Below are 18,857 nucleotides of genomic sequence, written 5' to 3' on the forward strand. Positions count from 1 at the left end.
ACAGCTGGAGGCCTAAGGCTGTCTCAGAAGGGAAAGGGAAGCAGCAATGGCAGCAACATTTGTTGTGATCCACCTTTACCGGAAACAGATACAAATATTATGAGCACCCCCATGAGGATAGTCACCCAGCTATTTTACTTAACCCCTTAAAGGGGTACTCCCGTGGAAAACTTTTTTTTTTTTTTTTAAATCAACCGGTGTCAGAAAGTTAAACAGATTTGTAAATCACTTCTATTAAAAATCTTAATCCTTCCAGTACTTTTTAGGGGCTGTATTCTAAAGAGAAATCCAAAAAGAAATGCATTTCCTCTGATGTCATGGCCACAGTGCTCTCTGCTGACCTCTGCTGTCCATTTTAGGAACTGTAGAGAGCAGCATATATTTGCTATGGGGATTTTCTTCGGATTTCTAAGGATAGGGGATAAGTTGCAGATCGAAGGGGTCCGACCGCTGGGGCCCCCCCGCGATCTCCTGTACGGGGCCCCGGCAGCCCGCGCGAAGGGGGCGTGTCGACCCCCGCACGAAGCAGCGGCCGACACGCCCCCTCAATACAACTCTATGGCAGAGCCGGAGTGCTGCCTTCCGCAATTTCCGGCTCTGCCATAGCGATGTATTAAGGGGGCGTGTCAGCCACCGCTTCGTGCGGGGGTCGACACCCGCTATCTGGCCGGAGAGCCTGGCCCTCGTACAGAGAGATCGCAGGGGGCCCCAGCGGTCGGACCCCTTGCGATCTCAAACTTATCCCCTATCCTTAGGATAGGGGATAAGTTTTTCACCACTGGACTACCCCTTTAAGGACCAGGCCAATTTTATTTTTGCGTTTTAATTTTTTCCTCCTCGCCTTCTAAAATTCATAACTCTTTTATATTTCCATCCACAGACCCATATAAGGGCTTGTTTTTTGCACAAACCAATTTTGTAATGACATCACTCATTTTACCATAAATTGTACGGCCAACCCAAAAAATGTATATTTGTGTGGGGAAATTTAAATGAAAACTGTAATTTTGCTAATTTTTTTTTTTTTTTGGGGGGGGGGGGGGGTATGGGGTTCCTTTCCACGCTGTACAATCTACAGTAAAAATGTACTCTGTGCGTCAATAAGATTAAAATGATTCCCATGATTACATACTTTTCTATTATTGTGCTGCTTTAAAAAATTCTCAAACTTTTTTTTACTAAATAAGTATGTTTAAATTTGCCCTATTTTGACCACCTATAAAATTTTTCCGGGGATGTGTGAGGGTTCATTTTTTGCACCATGACCTGTAGGTTTTTTTAGTACCACTTTTGTGTACATATGACTTTTTATTAATTTTTTTGGCAATGTAATGAGACCAAAAAGCAGCAATTTTGGACAATTTTTTTCCACGCTTACGCCGTTCACCGTATGGGATCATTTACATGATATTTTGCTAGTTCGGGTATTTTTTATTTAAATCTTTTTACACTTTTTATGTCCCCATAGAGGACTATTCATAGCAATCATTTGTTCATTGCTATGCTGATTATAATTATCGGCAATCTTCTTCTCTGGTCTGCTCGATGTCAGACCACAGCAAGACCCCAGGTGAGAGGCAGAGGCAGGTGAGGGGACCTCCAGCCGCCATTTTGGATAATCGGATCACTGCGGCAGTGTCGAGGGCGATCCGATCATCCAATATAACACCCGCATTGCCACATATGCTGTGATCTGTATTGATCACGGCATCTGAGGGGTTAATGGCGGACATCACCACGATCTCTGATGTCCACCATTACTGGCGGGTCACTGGCTGATGATATCGGTCTGGTGGTCGCGCCATGTGCAGGACGTAAATGTACGTCCTGGTGTGTTAAGTACCACCGCTTCAGGACGTACATTTCCTTAAGAGGTTAAAGGGGTTACATTGGCGGAATTTTTTTTTTTTTTTTTTAAATCAACTAGTGCCAAAAAGTTAAACAGATTTGTAAATGACTTCTAGGTGAAAAATCTTAATCCTTCCAGTACTTATCAGCTGCTGTATGCTCCAGAGGAATTGTGTAGTTCTTTCCAGTCTGACCACACTGCTCTCTGCTGCCAACTCTGTACATGTCAGGAGCAGGATATGTTTGCTATGGGGATTTGCTTGTACTCTGGACAGTTTCTGACACGGACAGATGTGGTAGCAGAGAGCACTGTGGTCAGACAGAAAAGAACTATACAACTTCCTCTGTACAGCAGCTGATAAGTACTGACAGGATTAGGATTTTTATATAGAAGTAATTTACAAATCTGTTAAACTTTCTGGCACCAGTTGATTTGAAAAAAAAATTTCCACCGAAGTACCCCTTTAATAACAAATACAAAAATTACAGACATATCATTTAGTAGCATCAGGACACATCCCTGAAACTTATGAACGGATATTATTATTATTATTTTATTTTATTAGCAGGAGACTGCATATGGGTTTCCTCCTAGCATTCTCTAAGCCCTCTGGCAGGGAGCACATGGTAGGTGTTCACTAGAGATGAGCGAATTTACAGTAAATTTGATTCGTCAAGAACTTCTCGGCTCGGCAGTTGATGACTTATCCTGTGTAAATTAGTTCAGCCTTCAGGTGCCCCCGTGGGCTGGAAAAGGTGGATACATTCCTAGGAAAGAGTCTCCTAGGACTGTATCCACCTTTTCCAGCCCACGGGAGCACCTGAAAGCTGAACTAATTTATGCAGGATAAGTCATCAACTGCCGAGCCGATAAGTTCTTGACGAATCAAATTTACTGTAAGTTCTCTCATCTCTAGCGTTCACATTGCTGTGGTTCTCTGTGGTGGCCATTGTTGCTGTGATGCTTTGTCTGTGGGGTGGTGAGGAGGCTTGGTCGGGCAGCAGTGGGGCTGTCTGGCCACTGGGACATTCCCCCGGTGGGTTTGGTGTCGCAGAGGTAGTGATCGCCACCCAGCCGCCCAGTGTTATGTTAGGGACCCACTATGACTTGGGTGGCCTTGATGTGGCAAGTGGGACTTTTTGTTCAAAATGTATACTAACAACCTGTTATTATTAGTATACATTTCAATTATAGTTTTTGAAATTATGCTGAGAAGCAAGTAGATCAAAATAGAAATGGTGGATGTGCGGCTGTGTTTCTGTTTATTTTAGTTTTATATTATTTTATTACTTGTGTTATAACTATTATTGTGTTACTGTAATAGATGTTTCTATGGTTTCCTTCCATGTAAAAAAATGATTCATTTAGGAGGCCCCTTCCCCATCTGTTTTCCCCCTCTGCTCCTTCCGGTATCTTGGCCCCCACCATCGTGTGAAGACTGAACAAAAGAGACTTGTGAAACAGTTACAGGAAGTGGAGTGCCATGAGGACAAGGCACATTCCTCATGATATTTACATACTCCCTAATTGCTAGAACATCCCCTAGCAGGGGGTGGGAACTTATATTAATGACAAAGGTGATATAAGCTTGAACGATTTGAAATGAAGCCCTGTGGACAGCACACAGGGAACGCTAAAGCACAATGGCTCTGTCTGATTTATTTCTCTATGCTTCAGTATATACATTATGTACAAGAACGATGAGTTAATCCACCACATTACTATAATGTTATTGCAGATCAAGTACAGTGGTCCCTCAAGTTACAATATTATTTGGTTCCAGGACGACTATTGTATGTTGAAACCCTAACTCTATGAAAACCTGGTAATTGGTTCTGAAGAAAAGAAAAATAAGTAGATAACTAATACAGATAAAGCAAGTCCTTACATATAAAAGTAATAAAGATCTGCTGGGAGCTGTAATCACTGTCTATGTAGAGGACAGGAGCTTCTTCAGGGTCCTGTACAGAACACACAATGTCCTAAAAAAGTAACATGGAGCCGCCCTCACCTGGTGTCCTAAGGAGCAGCTAACCCTGGTACAGGTAAAGAGTACAGAACATGTAATACCTCCCTGTACTGTAGGGGCGCTACCAGACAGGAATTCAGTGCATACGCTTCAGTAACACAGGTGTTTACCAGTGAATGCCCATTCTGATTGGTCAGTTCTTCCAGTCATTGACACGTTTCACAGATCTGGACAATCTAGGTATCACGCCCCCTCCCGTAGGCTTGCATTGAGGGGCGGAGCGTGACGTCACAGGGGTGCGGAGGCGTGACGTCACACGCCGCCGACCCTGCGGCTCCGGGGACTGATTACAAACGGGGTGCCGCGTGCATGATCGCGGGCGTCCCCAGCTGCGGGACTCCCGCGATCAGGCATCTTATCCCCTATCCTTTGGATAGGGGATAAGATGTGTAAGCACAGGAGTACCCCTTTAAGCCTGGTTCTGGTTTCAAGTTACAATGGTACAGAAAAGACCATTGTATGTTGAAACTATTGTATGTTGAGGGATCACTGTATAGGAAAAAAAAATACCAAATCACCTTGAAGTCTAAAAGTGCAAAGTATTCGACAGGTAAAAGGTAAAAAAAAATAAAAAAAACTTACGGAACTTACCCAGCTGTGGGACTAGGCTAGTGGAAGGAAAACCTGGCCCCAACAAGAGAGATACCAGTTCTATTAATGGAAACTTAATAGAGTGTTGAAAAAGATGTTGGTTGTTCTCAGTCAGCTGTAAGTAACATATGGTGCATGTATAAATAAGGGCAAAAAACATTAAAGGGGTATTCCAGGCCAAAACTTTTTTTTATATATCAACTGGCTCCGGAAAGTTAAAACAGATTTGTAAATTACTTCTATTAAAAATCTTAATCCTTCCAATAGTTATTAGCTTCTGAAGTTGAGTTGTTGTTTTCTGCCTAACTGCTCTCTGATGACTCACGTCCCGGGAGCTGTGCAGTTCCTATGTGGATATTCTCCCATCATGCACAGCTCCCGGGACGTGACATCATTATTGAGCTGTTAGACAGAAAACTTCAGAAGCTAATAACTATTGGAAGGATTAAGATTTTTTAATAGAAGTAATTTACAAATCTGTTTAACTTTCCGGAGCCAGTTGATATATAAAAAAAAGTTTTGGCCTGGAATACCCCTTTAAGCTTGGCTTTAGGAAAGGCATATCGGCTCCAAGACATGGCTACAAGCAGTACGGATCTCAATCCAACTAAAAACGTAGGTGAAAATTTAAAGGATTCTGTCATCAGTGTCACCTGCACTAACCTATCGGTACAGACAGGTAGTGCAGCTGACACTGATGACAACGGTTTTTACCTTGTCCCGTTCCATGCAGTCGTTCCCCGGTAATAATCTTTGGTATCTTCAGCTCCGGGCCCGGCTTGGAGCATGGGCGGAGCTTAGTGACATCACCGCTGCTGCTTCTCTGCTGGGTCCCGCTGCTAGAGAACAGCAGCAGTGATGTCACTAAGCTCCGCCCATGCTCCAAGCCGGAACGAAGCTGAAGATACCAAAGAAAATTACCGGGGAACGACTACACGGAACGGGACAAGGTAAGAACCATTGTCATCAGTGTCACCTGCACTACCAGTCTGTACCAACAGGTTAGTGCAGGCGACACTGGTGACAGATTTCCTTTAACAAATTGCTTTATGACAAGGCTCCATTCTGCAACGCTGTTGGATTTAAAAGACTGAACGATCACAGAGATCGACGCTCCTAATCCTGCACCCATTGGCCCATCTAAAAGGGCCCAAAGAAAAGGCTGAACAATCCTTTACCTTCAAAGTCCGGCAGAGCACTATTGTCCACTAGCAGCATGGGACGGACATTTTTCTGCTCCAGCAGGTTCCTGGCGGCAGTCAGAGATGTGAAGATCTCGTCTTCACTGATATCAAACTGCAGCCTCCTCAATCTCTCCAGCAGAGTCCTCTTACACTCTTTGGTCGTATTGGTGACAAACCGTATGGCAACCGGAGCATCGCGCAATCTAAAGCAGAAAACACATAGTGAGTCACCCTGCGGCATCTGCTGATTTGTTTTCGTTTACAATTTCTCTTTAAAGAGGTTGCACTGGTTTCTAAAAAGATGGCTGCTTTCTTTCAGAAACAGCGCCACATGTATCCACAGTTTGTGTGTGGTATAGCAGCTCAGTTCCAATAAAGTAAATTGGATGAGGTGCAATACCACAAACAACCTGCAGACAGGTGTGGCCTTGTTTTTAGAAGAATGCAGCACCGTTTTTCTAATCGTGCACAACCCCTTTGAGAGGGACCTGCAGCCTCTATAAAAAAAAACTAACATAGTCATAATCCATATGGAGCTGAGTGCATTTACAAGTCTGTGGAGCACCAGCCCCACATAGACCATGGTGGCATCAGTCAGGCATCACATCTAAGCTCCCACCATACATTGCTAGCTTGGAACTAGAAACCAACGCTTAAAGGGGTATTCCAGGCAAAACTTTTTTTTTTTTTTTTTTTTTTTATTATACATCAACTGGCTCTGGAAAGTTCAACAGATTTGTGAATTACTTCTATTAAAAAATCTTAATCCTTCCAATAGTTATTAGCTTCTGAAGTTGAGTTGTTGTTTTCTGTCTAACTGCTCTCTGATGACTCACGTCCCGGGAGCTGTGCAGTTCCTATGGGGATATTCTCCCATCATGCACAGCTCCCGGGACGTGACATCATCATTGAGCAGCTAGACAGAAAACTTCAGAAGCTAATAACTATTGGAAGGATTAAGATTTTTTAATAGAAGTAATTTACAAATCTGTTTAACTTTCCGGAGCCAGTTGATATATTTAAAAAAAAGTTTTGGCCTGGAATACCCCTTTAATTCTGAAAGTAACTTTGGACATGATCGGAGAAGAAAACATAATAAATCTAAAAGTAAGTATGATAACGAATTAATCACCACCTTACCTCTTCAGAGCCTCCTGAGCCCCAGGTATAGCAGTGTCCTCGACATGGAGAGTGCCACTCAGATCCACCAGCACAGCCTTAAGGGCACGCCGAGCGGCCATTCTGGAACAAATTAAGGAACATATTTAGTCTTAATATAATAAATACCATTGGTACAAGGCAGATACAGTTGTGCTTAGCACCGCTGGTAAGACGTGACGGAAGCCCCCCTCTTGTGCCGTACTCTGGCCAGACCTCAAACACGATTCATTACTAGACTTAAGATGGTGCCTACCATAGTGCACATAACGCAATGTGAATGTGTCCATAAAGAGAAAAGATGCACTCACCACAATATTTATTTTTACCAGCATACAAAATGACTGTTGTGTCAGATTTTTCCCAGGTTGCAATGCAGCCGAGACCTGACTCACTAGTCAGCTGATAACAGGGAGCCTGTCTGCTTCAATGGGTGGAGCGATCGCTTGGTGGGAGAGAGATCAATCTGCAACTAATGCAACAGCTGTAGGCACCCTGATTGAAAACCACAGGTCTTTTGAATGGATGCAGCTCATTTATGCTTCAATGGGTGGGAGGGAGGAAAATGGAATTATGGGATTTGTAGGCAAAAGAAGAAAAGTCAAACAGTACATACCAGTTCACAAAAAGCTAGCCACAGTGTCCTGGTAATCTTACAACATAGCCATTTATCCCCAAGACAAGCGCAGATCCTTCCTAAGTATGTCCATTACTGTCTGCCAGGTACATACTAAAATCACCTTATGGTGGAGAACCCCTTTAAAGTTAGGCACACTGGGACAAAACGTGGTCGCTAGTAGGCTACATTCAGTGCATTAAAGTGAACGGACCCACCACCATGCACAATGGCATACCGGTGAAGTGTAGCCCAAACATTGTGTGAACACTCCCTATTAATGTGCCTTATATCCAAGTATAAGAGGTTCTAATATAAAACTTAGGTGGACATTTATCATTGTGCGCATGGTGTAAAAAAATAAAAAAATTAAATAAAAAAAAAAAACACATTTGCAGAATTGCACCAGATGAGCGCAAAATTTCTCACTTTTGTGCAGTGCTGTATGAATGCTGCCCCGGCTTTCCAAATTTATCATGGTTTAGAGCTCCAGCTGACGGAGATTACAACCTGTGTTATGAAGGGATTTATGTAAAGGTGCAAGTCTGTGTGCGACTGGGGATTCATTTAGACCAGTGGTCTTCAAACTGTGGCCCTCCAGATGTTGCAAAACTACAACTCCCAGCATGCCCGGACAGCCGTTGGCTGTCCGGGCATGCTGGGAGTTGTAGTTTTGCAACATCTGGAGGGCCACAGTTTGAAGACCGCTGATTTAGACTGACCTGTAAGATGTTGGTCTGGATAAATCTCCTTAAAGTGCACCGGTCTCCTAAGAACATGTCAAAAGTTTTTATCAATTAGGGTTTGTGTGTCCAGACCCCAACCAATTAATAGAAACATCTAGGAGGGAGGCATGTGGCTGAGTCTGGTACAGGGGGTGATAAATGGGGGGAGGGGGGATTGATTGAAATGGAACGGGGGATCAGGGGGGATACAGTGTGATACATGCAATTGGCGCTACGGTGAGACGTGTCAAAAACTATGCGCGTCTAAAAAGGGTGTCACCAACATGAAAAGTATGGAAAGCTCTGCCCTATGATGCATGAAGAGTTTTTTCTAAAAACGACAAGTACCCTTTAAGACATTAAAGGGGTATTCCAGGCAAAAAAAACTATTTTTTTATATATATCAACTGGCTCCGGAAAGTTAAACAGATTTGTAAATGACTTCTATTAAAAAATCTTAATCCTTCCAATAGTTATTAGCTTCTGAAGTTTTCTGTCTAACTGCTCAATGATGATGTCACGTCCCGGGAGCTGTGCATGATGGGAGAATATCCCCATAGGAGCTGGACAGCTCCCGGGACGTGAGTCATCAGAAAGCAGTTAGACAGAAAACAGCAACTCAACTTCAGAAGCTAATAACTATTGGAAGGATTAAGATTTTTTAATAGAAGTAATTTACAAATCTGTTTAACTTTCCGGAGCCAGTTGATATATAAAAAAAAGTTTTTGCCTGGAATACCCCTTTAAAAAAAAAATTATAATTAAATAATAATAATAATAATAATAAATTGCCCAAACGTGGTCCTGACGACTGTCTAATTTGTATGGGGACATGTCTCATTTTACTCATCTGACCCTTCTGTTCTCGGAGAGATAATCCACAGCCAGAGCCGGACCTAAATCTTTGGCCTAAATTAAAATCTGAATTTCTACACCTTATAGTGAGACTGGAGGAAACAGAGGTGTCTGGCAGCAGCTTACTGCCCTCTCTCTCTCATTGAGAATACATGCATGGTTAGTGTACCTGCATAAAGGGAGGACTGGAAGAATGGCTTATGGCAATGGTTCCGTTGTTTCCTCATTCCAATGTTGTTCACATAGGAAACCTTTCCGAGGTTCTCTGGACTGTGAGATTCCTGAGATTATCTTATCAGCAATGGTTATCTGTCTGCATCGTATGTCCTTGAGAGATGGCACCAGTTAACATGGTTAATGAGGAGAACAAAGGGTTAAGCTACGAGCCATCGGCTGTCATGACAAGTTTGCAAAATATTCCGACTTATCTGCAAAGACATCAGCTACGATTTCAAGGTGAAGATTGTATTTCTTGTCCACGCCGATGATAAGCCCGCCACATGTGCAGCATATGGTAAATCTGCAACATTCTAGGAACAGACCAGTCTGTGTGCAAAAACCGCACCGCACCATCACATGCAATGTTACTCTATAGCAGTGTTTCCTAATCAGGGGACCTCCAGCTGTTACAAAACTACAATTCCCAGCAGGCCTGGACACCCAACAATGTCCCAAAAAAAAGAGATTATTCCCCCCCCCCCCCCCCCCATCAGATTTAAAGGGGTACTCCGGTGGAAAACTGTCCAGAGCAGCATATGTTTGCTATGGGGATTTTCTCCTGCTCTGCACAGTTCCTGACATGGACAGAGGTGTCAGCAGAGAGCACTATGGATAGACAGAAATGAAATCCAAAAATACAGCCGCTAATAAGTACTGGAAGGATTAAGATTTTTTAATAGAAGTAATTTACAAATCTGTTTAACTTTCTGGCACCCGTTGATTTAAAAATATAAAGTTTTCCACCAGAGTACCCCTTTAATAGGAACATGTCTCTTAGGGTGCTTTCACGCCACGTTTTGTACTTACGGTTCCCGAATATGGCTGGGAGGAGGTGGGGGCGGGGCTTAATTGCGGCGCCCACACTAAGCCGTATTCGGGAACCGTATTTAATGCATGTCTATGAGCCGATCGGAGTGAACCGCAGCCTCCGGTCGGCTGCGTTTTCGTCCGTATGTGGTTTCCCGACCGCAGGCAAAAACGTGGTCAACCGCGTTTTTGCCTACGGTCGGGAAGCCGCATACGGACGAAAACGGAGCCGACCAGAGGCAGCGGTTCACTCCGGTTGGCTCATAGACATGCATTAAATACGGTTCCCGAATACGGCTGAGTGCGGGTGCCGCAATTAAGCCCCGCCCCCCTCCTCCCAGCCGTATTCGGGAACCGTAAGTACAAAACGTGGTGTGAAAGCACCCTTAGTTTACATTCAGTTTATATCTGTAATTGTTATAGACATTTGGGGCCATTTACATCATCTCTACACTTGGCAGCTTCTATATTGGTACTAAATATGGATCATGGGTATTTTCCCCTTACCCGTCGACACCTGGGAGTCCTTTAGCTGTCACTGTTATTGGGCACTATTATTGGCTGTTTTTTTTTTTTTTAAATGCTTTTAGGATGAAATTGTCAGAAAAGGGAAAAATAAATATAATTTCCTATTTTTCGTTTACTTTTTTTTGTTTTACATTTTGCTTTTAGTTTCAGTTCACACTTTAATTGCCCTTAAAGTGTAACTCCAGTGATGGCCCGGGCGGCAGGATATTTTCGAAGATTTTTACGCCGCCCCGACCAAAGACCCACGTGAGACTACAGAGCTCAGTCCATGGATTTTGTGCAGGTCCAATGAAAGTCTTTCCCGCCAAATCCGTAGATTAATTGCCATAGTTTTGCACTTGGATGGCTCAGGTGGGAGAGCGAAAATTTAAACCTTTATCCTACTGCCTGAGCCATTACTGGAGCTGTACTATGAAAACTAAAAAAAAAAAAAAAAAAAAAAAAAAAAAAAGGAAAGAATGGAATGTCCAGCGCAGATGGTCGTGCAAAAGATGAAATTCTTTATTGATAAAAAGCCATGACAGGAGCGAAGGTAACGCATTTCAGGTGCGTTAGCACCTGAAACGCGTTACCTTCGCTCATGTCATGGCTTTTTATCAATAAAGAATTTCATCTTTTGCACGACCATCTGTGCTGGACATTCCATTCTTTGCTCTTATTGAAGTGGTGCTGCCTTGCACAGTCCGTGCGCTCTGGGGCCATTGAGGGTGAGCTGAAAATCTCATTCATTGCTTGAATACTTAAAGGGGTATTCCAGGCAAAAACCTTTTTTTTTTTTTTTTTTTTTTTTATATATATATCAACTGGCTCCGGAAAGTTAAACAGATTTGTAAATTACTTCTATTAAAAAATCTTAATCCTTCCAATAGTTATTAGCTTCTGAAGTTTTCTGTCTAACTGCTCAATAATGATGTCACGTCCCGGGAGCTGTGCATGATGGGAGAATATCCCCATAGGAGCTGGACAGCTCCTGGGACGTGAGTCATCAGAAAGCAGTTAGACAGAAAACAGCAACTCAACTTCAGAAGCTAATAACTATTGGAAGGATTAAGATTTTTTAATAGAAGTTATTTACTAATCTGTTTAACTTTCCGGAGCCAGTTGATATATATAAAAAAAAAAAAAAGTTTTTGCCTGGAATACCCCTTTAAAAAAAAAATAATAATAAATAAAAAAATTCTGGTGTTGCCCATAGCAACCAATCACAGCTAAGGATTATACCAGATATTGAAAGCGGAGCATTGATATAAATTATTTTTTTTTTTTTTGCAAAAGTGTAAAAAAAGGCCACATTTGCCATACAACGTTTTTTGTTTGTTTTTGGTTTTTTTGCCGGAGACGCAAAGATTTGATTTTAGCACCAAGTCAATAGGGAAATATGAAACGCCAAACCCACTTGCTGTTTACCTCCCTTACATTTTTTCCCTCAACTTTAGTGGAGAGGATTGGGCTCAGCGGTAGTTTTCTATAGAAGCATGCTGACACTATGGCGGGGGCAGTTTCCTCTGAATCTTGGCGGTTTTACTCCCATAGACTTATATGAGTGGGGGGGGGGGGGGGGGAAATAAAAATAATAGGTTTTGTGGAAACATAGTCTTCTATGCAGCCACAGGGCCGCACAGTACAGTGATCCCTCAACTTACAATGGCCTCAACATACAATAGTTTCAAAATACAATGGTCTTTTCTGGACCATTGTAAGGCTGGGTTCACACTACGTTTTTCAACTACGGTTCCCGCATACGTTTTCTATCAAAAACCGTATGGGGAAAAACGGATGGAACAGTATGGGAAAAAGTAAACCGTATGGGTTTTTAAACAGTATACTGTTTTTAAAAGTGCATACAGTTCCGTCAGTTTTTACAGAAAAAAAACCCATACGTTTTTGAAATTTTTGTCCATTTTTAATGGGAGGGGTCTTGGGTGGGGACTTTAGTATTCAAATGCGCATGTGCAAAGTAAAAACGTATACGTTTTTCCCGTATGGAACCGTATACATGTGCGTTTCCCATTGACGTCCATGTTAAAAAAAACTTATGCGGTTGCAGTACGGTTTTTAAACCGGAGTCAAAACTGTGGTTGACCACGATTTTGTCTCCGGTTTAAAAACCGTACTGCAACCGCATAAGTTTTTTTTTAACATGGACGTCAATGGGAAACGCACATGTATACGGTTCCATACGGGAAAAACGTATACGTTTTTACTTTGCACATGCGCATTTGAATCCTAAAGTCCCCACCCAAGACCCCTCCCATAAAAAATGGACAAAATTTTCAAAAACGTATGGGTTTTTTTTCTACAAAAACGGACGGAACAGTATGCACTTTTAAAAACAGTATACTGTTTAAAAACCCATACGGTTTACTTTTTCCCATACTGTTCCATCCGTTTTTTCCCCATACGGTTTTTGATAGAAAACGTATGCGGGAACTGTAGTTGAAAAACGTAGTGTGAACCCAGCCTAACTTGAAACCAGACTTCAACATACAATGCTGTGGAATCTGTGAATCAAGTGAATGGCTGGAAGAACAGACCAATCAGAATGGATATTTCACTGGTAAAACCCCTGTATTCCTAAAGTGCATGTACTGACTGGTGTCTGGTAGCGCCCCCTACAGTACAGGGAGGTATTACATGTTCTGTACTCTTTACTTGTACCAGGGTTAGCTGCTCCTTTGGACACCAGGTGAGGGCGGATTCATTTTACTATTTTTAGGACACTGTGTGTTCTGTACAGGACCCTGAAGAAGCTTCTGTCCTCTACATAGACCAGTGTTTCCCAAAGAGGGTGCCTCCAGCGGTTGCAAAACTACAACTTCCAGCATGCCCGGACAGCCTGCGGCTGTCCGGGCATGCTGGGAGTTGTAGTTTTGCAACAGCTGGAGGCACCCTCTTTGGGAATCACTGAAATAGACAGTGATTACAGCTCCCAGCAGATCTTTCTAACTGTTATATGTAAGGATTTGCTTTATCTATATTAGTCATCTACTTATTTATCTTAAATCCTCACTTTTTCCTATTTTTGGATGACATTTTGTGGCTTCAGAACCAATAACCAGGTTTCCATAGAGTTCTGGTCTCAACATCCGATGGTTTCAACATACAATGATCGTCCAGGAACCGATTAATATTGTAACTTGAGGGACCACTGTACATATAACAGTGTTTGTGGGTATGTTGTCTGTATCCGTGGAAACACACAGATCTGCACAGAAGCTGCATACACTATTGAAATATTCAGTAGATATTCACATTTATTCAGTAATATTCAAAATTGTTTGCAAACTTGTTTTATTAGATTATTTTTCTTTTTTACATTATAACTGTATTGGAGTAACTGGTTGTGCAAGTTTGCATACCCTTTTTTCCTGTGATGTTACTTTAGGTCATGGATACTTATGCCAGCGTTTTCCAATCAGAGTGCCCCAGCTGATACAAAACTACAACTCCCAGCATGCCTGGACGGCCGAAGGCTAACCGGGCATGCTGGGAGTTGTAGTTTGCAACAGCTGGAGGCACCCTGCTTGGCAAACACTGACTTATGCCCTGGTTCCACGACTCCTTAAAACCGTTTTTAAGGCAGTGGGAGCTTCATGCAGCCTAGGGGACTTGCAAGGTAGACAGAACTACAAGTCCCAGCATGCTGTCACAACCCCCCAGTTAGGTACTTGCTGCATTTTAAAGCCTGTATATCCCTTCCCACATCTTTTTTTTTTAATGTAAGAAGCAAATGCACTTCATATGAATAATTAGCAGTGAAATGTGAATGCATGGACCTGGAACTCTATGAAACACATGTATACACTGCCTCTTACCTCCTAACCAGCAGCTATGAGTCGGTGCGCAGACAGCTCATAGGTGTCCTCAGTAAAGCCGGTAGTGTTTTAGCAGTAATTTATCGTTTGCTTCAGACAGGCAATACTTGGGGCACCTACATTTGATAAGGCCCCCTGGACTTGCGTTCAGTCAGTGCGTTCCGCGCCTCACTGCTGCCGTTATTACTGTGCAGGCAAGTGGAACGCATAGAGCAGCAGGGAGACCAGTGTAGGTATATAAATTACCAGCCTATTTTCCAAGGAATTCTGGGTATTGTAGTTTAACACCTTGTTGGTGGTTACGTTACCATGGTCACCTTAGGGCAGGTTCACACTGTGTTTTCTTTTCCATTTAATGTATACGTTTTAACCCCTAAGGGAAACGGCCAATGTTCATTCTTGCACTTTCGTTTTTTCTTCCTCGCCTTTTAACCCTTTAAGGACTCAGGGTTTTTCCGTTTTTGCACTTTCGTTTTTTCCTCCTTACCTTTTAAAAATCATAACCCTTTCAATTTTCCACCTAAAAATCCATATTATGGCTTATTTTTTGCGTCACCAATTCTACTTTGCAGTGACATCAGTCATTTTACCCAAAAATTCACGACGAAACGGAAAAAATAAATCATTGTGCGACAAAATCGAAGAAAAAACGCCATTTTGTAACTTTTGGGGGCTTCCATTTCTACGCAGTGCATATTTCGGTAAAAATTACACCTTATCATTATTCTGTAGGTCCATACGGTTAAAATGATACCCTACTTATATAGGTTTGATTTTGTCGCACTTCTGGAAAAAATCATAACTACATGCAGGAAAATCTATACGTTTAAAAATGTCCTCTTCTGACCCCTATAACTTTTTTATTTTTCCACGTACAAGGCGGTATGAGGGCTAATTTTTTGCGCCGTGATCTGAAGTTTTTATCCGTACGATATTTGTTTTGATCGGACTTTTTGATCACTTTTTATTCATTTTTTAATGGTATAAAAAGTGACCAAAATACGCTTTTTTGGACTTTGGAATTTTTTTGCGCGTACGCCATTGACTGTGCGGTTTAATTAACAATATATTTTTATAGTTCGGACATTTACGCACGCCGCGATACCACATATGTTTATTTTTATTTACACTGTTTTATTTTTTTTTATGGGAAAAGGGGGGTGATTCAAACTTTTATTAGGGAAGGGGTTAAATGACCTTTATTAACACGTTTTTTTTACTTTTTTTTTAACACGCCTGTGATCAGCGTTATCGGCGCTTGACTGCTCCTGCCTGGATCTCAGGCACGGAGCAGTCATTCGTCGATCGGACACCGAGGAGGCAGGTAAGGGCCCTCCCGGTGTCCTGCAAGCTGTTCGGGACGCCGCGATTTCACAGCGGCGGTCCCGAACAGCCTGACTGACTAGCCGGGATACTTTCAGCTTTGACCGCCGCTTCTAAAGGGTTAATACCGCACATTGCCGCGATCGGCGATGTGTGGTATTAGCCGCGGGTCCCGGCCGTTGATGAGCGCCGGGACCGACGCAATGTGATGCTTCATATCGCGGGAGTCGGCGCAGGACGTAAATATACATCCTGCGTCGTTAAAGGGTTAAGACACATTGCTTTTTTATTTTACCATCTACAGACCCATATAAGAGCTTGTTTTTTTTTGCGCAACCAATTGTACTGACACTTTTCATTTTCCCACTAAATGTATTTCACAATAAACGTATTATTTATGGTGGAAATGTAACGCCTAAGGACATTGCCCATTTTCCTTTTTGCGTTTTCGTTTTTTTCTTTCTGCTTTTTAAAATCCATATCTCTTTTCTTTTTTCACCTACAGACCCATATGAAGGCTTGTTTTGTGCGGGCCAATTGTACTTTGTAATGACACCTTTTTATTTTACCATAAAATGTATAGGGGATAAGATGCTACGAGCGGAGTACCCCTTTAAAGGAAATCTGTCATTAGTGTCACCTGCACTAACCTGTCGGTACAGACAGGTAGTGCAGGTGACACTGAAGACAACCATACTTACCTGGTCCTGATCCGGTTCTCCCGCTATCTTCTGCCGTATACTCTGTTCCGGGGCTGATTTGGAGCATAGGCGGAGCTTCCAGATTTCACTGCTGCTGTTTGCTAGCTGGGTCCCACTGTTAGCAAACAGCAGCAATGACGTCAGGAAGCTCCGCCCATGCTTCATGTCGGCCCCGGAACAGAGTATACGGCAGAAGATAGCGGAAGAACCGGAGCACTGAGCGGGGACAGGTAAGTATGGTTGTCATCAGTGACAGCTGCACTACATGTGTGTACCAACAGGTTAGTGCTGGTGAAACTGATGACAGCTTTCCTTTACTACACCTAATAGCTTGTAATATAATATGATAATACATTTTGTCTATTCTATTAAATCAAAAGAGAAGAACTCCAGCTCAGTTCAGCACCTGACCGAAACGTGTCACTTCCTCCCTGTACCTGTTGCCTCGTTGATGTGAATAAAGCCATATCTTCCTGCAAGCATATGGGAGGGGGCGTAACAGCTGTCACGCCCCCTCCCATAGGCTTGCATTGAGGGGCGGAGGTGTGACGTCACACGCTGCCTGCCCTGTGGTCGCCGGTAATCAGACCCGGAGCGAAGACGCTCCGGGGACTGATTTTAACTGGGGTGCTGCGTGCAAGATCATGGGGGTCCCCAGCGGCGGGACCCCCGCGATCAGGCATCTTATCCCCTATCCTTTGGATAGGGGATAAGATGTCTAAGCTCCGGAGTACCCCTTTAAGGATCTGTTTTTTTTTCTGTTTTTGCACTTACATTTTTTCCTCCAAACCTTTAAAAAATCATAACGCTTTCAACTTTGCATCTAAAAATCCATATGATGCTTATTTTTTGCGCCACCAATTCTACTTTGTAATGACGTCAGTAATTTTACCCAAAAATCTACGATGAAATGGGAAAAAAAATCATTGTGCCACAAAATTGAAGAAAAAACATCATATTGTAATTTTTGGGGGCTTCCGTTTCCACGTAGTACATTTTTCGGTAAAAATGACACCTTATCATTATTCTGTAGGTCCATACAATTAAAATGATACCCTACTTATATAGGTTTGATTTTGTATCACTTCTGGAAAAAATCATAACTACATGCAGGAAAATGTATACGTTTAAAATTGTCATCTTCTGACCCCTATAACTTTTTATTTTTCTGCGTATGGGGCGGTATGAGGGCTCATTTTTTGCGCCGTGATCTGAAGTTTTTAGCTGTACCATTTTTGTATTGATTGGACTTTTCGATCGTTTTTTATTAATTTTTTCATGATATAAAAAGTGACCAAAAATACGCTATTGTGGACCGCTATTCTGCCGCTTGACTGCTCATGCCTAGATCGGACACCAGGAGGAAAGTAGGGGCCCTCCACGTGTCCTCTAGCTGTTCGGGATGCCGCGATTTCGCCACGGCGTTCCCAAACAGCTCACTGAGCTAGCCGGGGGTAGTTTACTTTCACTTTAGTCTAAAGGGTTAATAGCATGCGGCACCGCGATCAGTACCGCGCACTATTAGTCATGGGTCCCAGCCGTGGTTATGATGCGGGCCACACGTCTTTAGAAAGGGAGAGGACTTAGGACGTACAGGAATGCCCTGTGTCCTTAAGGGGGTATGGGGCCCCAAAGATTGGTTCGAGCACCCATGCTCAACTCTAGAAATGTCTACAATAGATGTGAGCATCAGAACTAGACTACTAAGTAATGGAAGAAGGTGACCTAGTCTGGTGGACGGCCAAGTGTGTGTGCGTCACTTACCTGTACAGGAGATGGTACCCGGATGTACTATGGAAGAAAGACATGCTGAAGGCGACAGTGTGATGGGCAATGTTCTGCTGGAAACCTTGGGTCTTGGTATCTTTAAGATGTTACTGTGACACTTCCTTCTGAAGCTTTTATGCACTTTTTACCTCACCAGAAGCCTCATTCCCATGAATTCTGGGAATGACAATTTTCAGTGGACATATCTGGCCTCTTTACACAAACAACATGGCTTTCCTCTGGACAACACGTGAACTGGGCCAAGTTGCTACTGCAATGTTTACCACCAAGGGTGCCTCCAGCTGTTGCAAAACTACAACTCCCAGCATGCCCGGACAGCCAACGGCTGACCTGAAGACAGGGGTGGTGCTGTTTTTGGAAGAAATCAGCTTTTTTTTTTTTATCCTGGCTAACCCCTAACCCTTTTCAGTCCTCAGATCTGCACCGTGTTCACTCATTGAGGGAGATTTATCAAAACCTGTGCAGAGGAAGAGGGGTGCAGTTGCCCATAGCAACCAATCAGATTGCTTATTTTATTTTTCATAGGCCTCTTTAAAATGAAAGAAGCGATCTGATTGGTTGCTATGGGCAACTGCACCACTCTTCCTCTTCAGTTTTTGATAAATCTCCCTCATTGTCTTTGGATGTTTTCAGGAGCTATTTTTTTTATATAATTTATTTTAAATAATC

At 42.7% G+C, this 18,857-nt stretch overlaps 1 protein-coding gene across 3 annotated transcripts in view; it reads right to left on the reverse strand.

Moving 5' to 3' along the window:
- Nucleotides 1–18,628, reverse strand: part of HDHD2 (haloacid dehalogenase like hydrolase domain containing 2) — a 39,821-nt gene extending 21,193 nt beyond the window's left edge. The window contains exons 1-4 of one of the 3 annotated variants that reach the window (XM_056543633.1): nt 14,377–14,511; nt 9,177–9,334; nt 6,794–6,895; nt 5,648–5,856 (exon numbers count right to left, since the gene is read on the reverse strand). In XM_056543633.1, the coding sequence (XP_056399608.1) occupies nt 5,648–5,856; nt 6,794–6,894 (310 nt within the window). In that variant the 5' untranslated portion in view covers nt 6,895; nt 9,177–9,334; nt 14,377–14,511. Of the gene's footprint in view, nt 1–5,647; nt 5,857–6,793; nt 6,896–9,176; nt 9,335–14,376; nt 14,516–18,518 lie in introns of those variants that run through there. The other 2 variants (XM_056543640.1, XM_056543624.1) reach the window with 2 other exon arrangements.
- Nucleotides 18,629–18,857: the final 229 nt, after the last annotated feature.

Source organism: Hyla sarda, chromosome 1 (assembly GCF_029499605.1).
Source record: "Hyla sarda isolate aHylSar1 chromosome 1, aHylSar1.hap1, whole genome shotgun sequence".
Taxonomy (NCBI): domain Eukaryota; kingdom Metazoa; phylum Chordata; class Amphibia; order Anura; family Hylidae; genus Hyla; species Hyla sarda.